This window comes from Rhinolophus hipposideros (genome assembly GCF_964194185.1).
Source record: "Rhinolophus hipposideros genome assembly, chromosome: 5".
NCBI lineage: Eukaryota > Metazoa > Chordata > Mammalia > Chiroptera > Rhinolophidae > Rhinolophus > Rhinolophus hipposideros.
The window spans coordinates 98,251,364-98,260,330 of record NC_138051.1 but is presented as its reverse complement, the minus strand read 5'-3'; the positions used below and the strand labels follow the sequence as shown (position 1 = coordinate 98,260,330).

Genomic DNA, 8,967 nt, shown 5'->3' with positions numbered 1-8,967 from the left:
GGAGGAAGAATATTAAGGCAGAGAATGCGTGTAAGGGCTGAGTGGTGACAGAGAGCGGGCTGTAGTGTGGGGACAGACAGCGCAGCAGACAAAGCAGAGGAAAGTGGGAAAGGAACAGGAGCCCACTGAACAGATCCCATGTTCTATATGAAGGAGCTTTCTCTAAAAGCCACTGACTGCCTGCCGTGGCCACAGCCAGGCCAGCAGGGAGGGTGGGCAGCCCGGGCAGAGGCAGCGCAGATCGGGAGACGAGCCTTGAGTCCTGGAGAGGCAGAATGGCGCAGTGAGTGAGTGTGAACACTGGAACCTGCCTCTGTGGGTTCCAGTCTCGATTTCCTCAATGTGTGGCTCTTAGCCAGTTAACTTAGCAAGTTAAAGAGCATTGTGGACAAGAAGCCTTGTCATAGGTTGTTGAGAGTCGCCATGTGTAAGGCACTTCCAATGCCTGGCGTGGTGTAAGTGCTACTGGAGTTGTTACTGTTACGGGCAGTGAGTCAAAGAAAGGGGTCAAGAGGGACGCCCCAGTTGGCCTGGGCAACCGGGAGGACGGAGTGCAGGGCATGGGGGAGAAGCGGATGCATTTGGTTTGGGGCGTAAGATTGCGGTACCAGGAGACAGGCAGGTATGAAACTAAGGGAGCTGAGTCAAAGGTAGGGATTTGGGCCTTACCAGGGTTGAAGAGGTGACCGAGACCCTGGGAGCTGATGAGATAGTGGGGGGAGAAGGGGTACAGAGGCCCAGGAGAAGGTCTACAGAGCACCGAGAGTTAAGTGACAGACCAGGGACATTCTCTTTTTAATGGGAAAGCATTGAGCCTGCTTAGATGTTGGTGGAAGGAGCCTGGGACCTGGGAGGAGCACACTGGGGACAAATGCCCCCAGTAAGGGCGGCCTTCATATTTTTCTTACCATCACCATCAAGATGAGAGGATTGGACAAGGAGTAATGACACTAATCATAGCAGCCTATCATGCCGCCAACAGGAGTTATTTATAACGAGGTTATAATGACACGGAAAAATGCTTATGAAGTTATATGAAAAAGCAATATGAAGCATTGTATATGCAATATGTTAACTATGGAAATATATCCAAAAATGTACTAGTACAAAAACAAAGCAGGAAGGAAATGCGCTAAGAAGTAATCGTCTTATTTCTGGGTGGTAGGGATATGCCAGGGCTTCCTCCTGAATTTTCTGTATTGAGTATGTACATTAAAAACTCCAGCACACTTTATTTTATAAAAAGAAATAAACTAGGGTGGCCGGGGGCTGTCCCTGCCAAGATCACAGTGACCTTGGGCAAATGCCTGTTTCTCCAGGGGCTTTGGTTTCTACGTCTGGGGGTGGAGGGGTTGGCTGGGTTTCTACGTCTATGGGTAGGGGCTGAACAAAACAGTGCTGTGTCAACATGTGCTCCTGGAGATTCTGCCTTGTAGAGATGTCCCAGGAAGGAAAGGCTGTGTGGTCAGACAGCCTTGGGGACTCTGTGCACTCACAATCTGTGCTCTACATCCGTGAGGACTCCCCCAGAAGGCCACAAGTCTCAGACACTCTACTCTTTGCTCAAAGGCCACCTTCCCCAAGTACCCAGGCTCAAGTAGCCTCTGTCACCACCGGCCCCTCCCTGCCTATCTCTAGCAAGAACTGTCGTATCTTTGGTCCTAGGATTATTAGATAGGTTAAGGGTCTCAAGGTCTCTGAGGTTCTTACTAAATGTTATTCTTGCTCAATGTTAAAATGTAGCACAGTATTTTGCAGAAACAGCTGTAACTGGATAAATTCAGCCAACTGCAAAGAGGAAATCAACACATAATTAATCAAATAGTGCATATGAGCAATGGCTAAGCCTCCCTTCCGGGAGATAGAGCTTTGGATGTGAATCCTGTCTTCTACTTCCTGCAAGTACACAAAATTACCTAAGGACAACCTCATCTTTTTCTTGAAGAGAACACCTAACACAGCGAACCCCTTGAGTTTGGTAACACGATGGTGCCCGGCTCAGAGGAAGGAATGCTGCTTACTGGATGGATGGACGAATGGATGGATGGATGGATGGATGGATGGATGGATGCAATGGTCTTGCTGGACTCACATTAATGTATTACAACTCTAAGAAAGAGCCACACTAAAAACCCTGCGAAAACCTGTTTAACTCAGCAGCTCCCAAACCCAGGGCCTATTAACACCTTGTGGAATCCTGTTCCACACGCTGGGAAATACTCCTCCAAGATGACCCCCAAGTTCCCCTGCAGCTCTACCATTGTACGGGGCGTTCAGACAACCGTCCCTGCTGTGGACGGCGGCCAGAGTACCTGGAGGGAGGTGAGCTGGGGAGCTGCTTGGCTGCACTCCTGGTCTCCAGATCTCTCCGTCTGGCTGTCTCGAGCATGCTGGGTCTTTCCCTCCACTGCTCCTGGCTGATGCCTGAGCCTGGCAAGGAGACCCTCAGAAGTGAACACGCCAGAACAGGGGGAAGCCTTTCCTGCAGTGTCTTGAGTGTCTGAAAATGCTTTCACATTGGCTCGAGGCCATGGACCTGCAAAGATGAAAGGTGAAGACTGGGCAACCTGAGGCCCCTGAGGCCAGGAGCACAGCGGTGCTGTCTGGCGTCTCCCAGGGCTTGTTTCAAATACAGGTGACGAGCTGATGCTGTGGTCTAAACCTGCCACTTCTGTGAGAATCGGAGTAACATAAACCGAAAGAAGCCGCATGAAAACAGGCACACTGGGCAGTCCCACGGGTGTATGTGGGGGCGGGCAGTGCCCTGGGTGGTGACTCTCCCAGCCCACTCTCCTTTCCGTAGTCGTGGCTCTGAGAGGACTAGGGGTAATCTAAAAGATGCAGAAGCCCATCTGGCCAAAGGAATCTCACAGACCTCGTCACATCAGCCTGGCTGTGGCACGGAGGCTGGCAATTTCCAACGCAGGCCTGATAAGGAGGGAGAAATTGCCTTCAAATGTTCAAAGTTGAATGTTATAAGCAAATTATTTTTTCTAGTGTTCCCCATCCTATCCCTCCCATCGCCATGGCAACTCACCTAATAAAAGGAACGGGGGGGGGGGGGGTTAGGTTTTGGGTCCTCCCTTGTCCAGGGCCTGGCTGGTCCCATTGTCACAGGATGTCATCACTGCACCCTGACGGTCTCTAGTTAGATTTTATATATCAGTGGGGCAGAGTGCTATAGAGGAAAGAGGGACATAGTCTAAAGAAAAGCCCTAATGTGCCTATTCCCACCACTCAGAATTTGCCCTTACAGCCCTTCCTGGTGGAAACCGGAGGGAGAGGAAGAAATGGAGAATCAGTCGGCGTCCGAATTGCCTTTCACAGCGTTTCCCCAAGAGGACATGCCACGGAATGCTGATCCACAGACAATCATTAGTGTCTTGGGAGCAAAAGTGCCCAACGGCCAAGTTTGGGCACTTCTAGGACATGTCAGTGTAAACAGGGCTCTTTATTACAGAACTTTGCAATGCCGTTACAGACAGCCTGCTTTCGAGTCTCTACATACTACGTGATGTGTAGTGTCTGGCACTTTCGAAAGTTACCTGGAAACCCTGTTAGCAGGAGATTGGGAAAACAGCCCCTCCCTTGTCACTCTCCACAGCCAGGCTAAGAGCGAATGTGGCTACAGGCTACTGGGAAGAAGAGGCCGGGCTCTGTGGGCTGGAAGCTGCCAGCCTCTGGGGTCTCTCGTTCCAGCACAACCCCGGAGGTTCCAGGTCTTGTCTGCCCCACAGGAGTGAGTGGAAGTGCGAGGCCCTTGCTTGCTCTGTTAATGAGCAAGTGAGTGAACACTGAACACCCTCAGGCGGATACGGGGCTCTTTAAAGAATTTCATTTAAATGTGGGCAAGTATGAAGATAGCAACATTGGTTTATATACATATCCTTTTCCCATTATTGAGCTTAAAAAATAGTGGAAGTATATAGATATAAAGGTAGATCTTGTAAGTCAATAATGGGTCCCTTTCCCTTCCCTAATCTGGTTATTGTCTCGATTGTTAATTTCAAAATGACTATTTCTGCCAGTATTTACATAACAAAGTAAACTAACAACTGGGTATGGTAATTAAGCGGAATTCCTTACAGTTATCTAATCTGATGCATGTTTACACACCATATGCAAATTATAGTTCCCAGGTGAGAAAAGAAATCTGTATATGAAACAGAATATAGTGTGAATCATAGCTAATTTTAAATATTTTAATTTATATACTTTCATGATTATAGGTCAATAAGAAATCCACTTTTCAGGTTTTATTTCATTACAGAATATATCTGATCAGGATACATACAAACAGATTCACCTTTAATACATAGTGTTCACTGGTGCCTTGCACTTCCACAGCCGGCTGGAGATGTCCTAAAAATTGCTTCCAACGTCGTGATTAACCGGCCACTAGAAACCACTGCTGCAGAGCTCGTACATTTACTTGCCTACAACAAGTAAAAATCTTAATATCTGTTCTTAAGTCTGTTGATTACTCTTCTGTTTGAAAATCTGAGACACATTCCCCAATGTAAACAATACATTTCAATCCGTCACACCATCGACATGGATAAGGCCTTCTTCACAAATGTATGCCACCTACGTTTTACTCATCAGAACGCAATCTTATTTCCTGGGAAAAACCAAGCCGTCCAGGCACACAAGGCAGGAAAAAAGGCAAGAAAAAATGCCTTTTGTACCTAGTGGAGCCCTGTAGACTGCTCCTCACTGCAGGTTTTATGGTATCTTTTTAACTTGCTCTACTTGGTCTTAAAATACAAATGTACAATGTTCATAAGCTTAAAATAGTAAAGCCTAGCCTTACGTATTTATTATGAATTGCTAAAATCCTATACAAGTACAATACCATATCATGCCAGTTAATATGCAGAGGAAGGTGGCCGGACGTGTCCATTACTCACTAGGGCACGTGGACATGGAACCCCAGGGGGCCTCACTGGCCCCGGGACAGGCAGCCTGCTGAAACTGACATGCCTGTATCCTCTGCTGAAACATTTAAGTTACTCTGGAGTCCAATCTGCTCACCACAAGGAGAGCGCCACCCCCTTCGCCCCAGCCTCCCAGAGGGAGAGCTGCACGAACCTTAGACACCGTGACCACACAAAGTCGATCGGCGTTTCCTGTGCAAGTCAGTTATTTCCTCTACTCCATCGCTTCATTCCTTCCAACCAACCAATCAACAGCGATCATAATTCAGTACCTTGTTATTGTCATAAATAATCGACTCAGCAAGCTCGACGGTGAAAGAGTAAAGCCTATGTACAGTATTTGGAAAGGCATTCTGTGACCATTTTCGAAGAGTTCATAGAAAAGTTAGGAAGGATACACCAGTTATGCTGTCGGTGTCGCCGCAATGTAAACCTTGGCATCTCTTTTACATTAGATGTGTTTTCTATATCGTACATGGAGAAACCTGAACCGCTGACCCGACGCGGCGTTCACTGACCCACGAAGCAAAGGTAACCGGTACAGGGACTGACTTTCCTGAGGGTTGTGACAACTTTTCAAACAAAACAGAAATCACAGTGACCGAGTAAACAAGGCCTGCTCTAAATGACCCGCCACTGCATGATGCTCGTGTCTTTGCCGCCCGTGGAGATGAGGTGGCTGTCGTCACAGAGGAAGTCAACATTGGTGACGTGACTGCTGTGCCCACTGTACACGTGGCTGGGAGCCTGGGAAGAAAGACACGGAGGGAGCTAAGTGCTGAGAGCTAAGCCAACGATTTGGAGTCGGAAAGGGCTGGAATTAACATTCCTTCCTCCCTTCCTTCCTTCTTCCCTCACTCGGCAGCAGCTCTCATCCGTGCAGCCTGGGCACAGGGGGGACCCAGCTACAGCCACACGGAGTGCCTGCACACAGAGAATCTGGTCGGGGGACACACATGGGTGAGTGACTGCCCTGGGCCGGGATATGTTCAATCCCAGAGGGCTGTAGGGGGCACGGAGTACCCAAAGGAGGGACCAACCAGATGCCGGAGTGGAGGGTGTCCTGGTGAAGGAGGATCAGGAACGGGAAGGACTAGGAAGGGCGTGCTAGGCATTGGCCCCACCTCAGCTCAGCAGGGTTGGGGTTGGGGAGTGGGGGCCATGTGGGGGAGGGAGGAATGAGGTCCACCAAGGAGACAGAGGTAGACGAGCCAGATTCTACGGGCTTTGTCAGGTCAGGGTTTCCCCGGAGGACAGTGAGCTCCTGAAGTCCCCTAGGGCAGTGGGATGACAGGGTCAAGTGTGCACTTGTGACTGGTGGCATTCACTCACGGCGCCTTTCTATTAGATTATCAAGCAGCCAGGTCAGGCTGCGAATGCGGCACCATGAGGGGTGAGGTTCGGGAAGATGCGTCCTTACCCTGAACTGCGAGCAAGGGTAAGAGAAGAGGTGTACTTTGCCGAAGTCATCACCAGTGGACAAAAGTTTTTTCTCGTGGGCCCGACAGATGGCATTGATGTCGGTTCCATCCGAGCCTTCTGGCCACACTCCTAAGACAAAGACCACAGACAGAACACTGGAAATACCAGAAACACTGGGCCACGCTGCGTGGGGACTGGCCATTGAACTCGCACCAAAATGAATTCACCTTAGTCCCCAGCTTTAGAAACCAGAGCCAAAGGGCGTGGTGTCTCAGCTCCGGGCCACTCTGGGTGTCTCTGGGAAACACTCCAGGCCATTCCCAGGAACCCCTGCAATGCTTAGCCCAGTTCTACTTACTGCACCGGGATGGCAAAGAGAGGCTGGTGGGGCTCCCTCCTCTTTCGAGCCGCTTCTTGACAATATAGCAGAAAGTGCACCGGAAGCCCTGATTCCAAACACAATGCCTTTCCTTTGTCCCCGAGGCATCTGATGGCCAGCTAACTAGTCCTCAAGCCTGAAGTTTCCTAACTTTTCTTTCTTCTGGGTAACTGGGTAATCTCTCCAAAGGACTTTTTAACCCTGGGTCTGTGTGTGCCTTTCAGGCATTTGTTGGTGTCAGCTCTCTGTGGCGGCTGCTTGCCTGCTGGCACCCGGCAGGTGTGGTGTCTGTCTGCCATGGCCCGGGGGAGAGGCAGCCCTCTGGCTTTGCAGCCCTGGGCCCAGGTGGGCCTGAAGTGTGGTCTGGCCCATTGTGGTCTGACCATTGCTCCGGAAAACCCTTTTGGTCCCAACAACTTTAGATCTGAGAGAGCTGGATGCACATCAGCTTTTCCACTGGTGAAAAGTTCTAGAGAAAATCCAGGGTGGGGGGTTCCTAGCATTTTAATGCCAGAACATGGTAAAAGGCTAGCTTTAAGGAGATTTGTGGAATTCTGGCCAATTTATTGTTTTATATAAACAGGTTATAAATACTGCTTTTTCAAAAAAATTCTACTAAATTGTGGCAATTTGTTTTAGATCATTTATAAATATATTCCTAGTCTGAACTTTGAAGAAAGTGAAAAATTTAGTTTAAGGGCCAAAAAGATACAGTAATCACTCCAACAAAACGATAAGTAAATTGATTGAGTGCCATCTGGTCCGCCTATCTAGGAAGTTTAGCACAACCTCATGTAAGAAGATGCTAGAGAATTATTTCAGGACCCATTTCACACAACAGTAAAGGGTTAAAACCTATCTCCTGGTTCTTGTCGCCTGGCCCTTCCCCAGGAAACTGCAAGGAGTGTGTCCTGTGGGGCTCATGCAGCAGCAGACTGGTGTGACAAAACTGACCATGAGACTTCCTAACTGTTAGAGAAATGTTCTAAAAGTAGATATACCTAATGCTTGAACGGACTGAAAACTGCAGAAAACTTACCAAAGACGTGGAATCCCAAAGTGCAGGTATACGTAGCCCACTCGATGTCTCTCGTACTTTCCACACTTACGACTTGCTTACAAGCAGAGGGAACCCCTGGGAAAAGCAAACACAAGTCTGGTGACATCTGAGCCAAAGAGCCCCCTCTCCTCCGGGGCAGGGCTGGGCCCTCAGAGCCAGGCCTCATCTGTTACAGAGCCCTCCGGGGAGGGACACCATCCACGCCCCAGCCCCGTGGGAGTTGCTCACAGCAGGAATTGAGCCCAGCACCAGGGTCTGGGTGGGGCCCACCTCTTCTGTTTCCTCCCGTCTCCCTCTCTGGGTCTGCTTCCCTGAGTCTGGCTTCTTTTTCCTTTGACCATCCCCTGGTTCCTAAGCCTCTCCAAGGGACACCCACTGTCCCTTGGAGCCCTGAACACAACTCAGCCCCGTGCTGTCAGGCTCCCCAGCCTTCTCCCCAACATACACATGTATGCATACACACCAATCTGAGTTAGAAACGGAAGCTTATGGAAACCAGTCAGATCAAGTACCTATGGTCTCCCAGGTGCTTTGTGCCTTAAATGAACTCTCACTAGTGCCTGAGAAGATTCTAGACCCTGGGCCTATCCCTGAAACTGCCCCACCTTCTCCCTCCCATTTCTGCATCATGTCAGGCAGGACCTTGGAGAGGGCGGGGAGAGTGACCACAGTCGCTGGCCAGGAGGGAGGCGTGGCCCTGGCACCAGCCCCTCCCTCTTCTTCCCCCACCAGCGGCCCTGCCTGACCCAGGCTCCTTCCCAATGGGCCTCCCCACCCACTGGCTCTTGATGCTATGGCCTTGTATCTGAGCCCAGAGTTCCTTGCCTATAAAACGAGGCGAGCCTGACGGTGCTGTGGATTATGTGAAAGGTAGGTAAGGACACTGCCCTTTCTGGCACCTTCCAGCAGAGTGGAGATTGGCCCTCTCATGCCCCGTGAACCCCTGTGCTTAGGCCAGAGCTGGGCACGTGGCAGGTGCTTGGCAAATGTTTGAGGAACCCGAGCACGGTGTGTCGTATGTGCTTAGTAAGCGCCAGCCATTATCCTCCTCACCGTTCCCAGGTCCTGCCTGGGTGCAGACACTGGCCGGAGGGATTAGAAGAGAAGGAGAAGGGGTCCCAGAGAGCTGGGAGAGATATCATGGTCTGTCTGCTGGGGTGATGTCCCCA

At 50.0% G+C, this 8,967-nt stretch overlaps 1 protein-coding gene across 5 annotated transcripts in view; it reads right to left on the bottom strand.

The window, feature by feature from the left end:
• Positions 1–4,172: 4,172 nt before the first annotated feature.
• The window catches only part of EML1 (EMAP like 1), a 163,043-nt gene continuing 158,248 nt past the window's right edge, over positions 4,173–8,967 (bottom strand). For 4 of the 5 annotated variants that reach the window (XM_081050117.1, XM_081050119.1, XM_081050116.1 and 1 more), the window contains 3 exons: positions 7,778–7,873; positions 6,358–6,488; positions 4,174–5,684 (listed from right to left, as the gene is read on the bottom strand). In XM_081050117.1, the coding sequence (XP_080906243.1) occupies positions 5,559–5,684; positions 6,358–6,488; positions 7,778–7,873 (353 nt within the window). In that variant the 3' untranslated portion in view covers positions 4,174–5,558. Of the gene's footprint in view, positions 5,685–6,357; positions 6,489–7,777; positions 7,874–8,967 lie in introns of all 5 variants that reach the window. The other variant, XM_081050118.1, reaches the window with a different exon arrangement.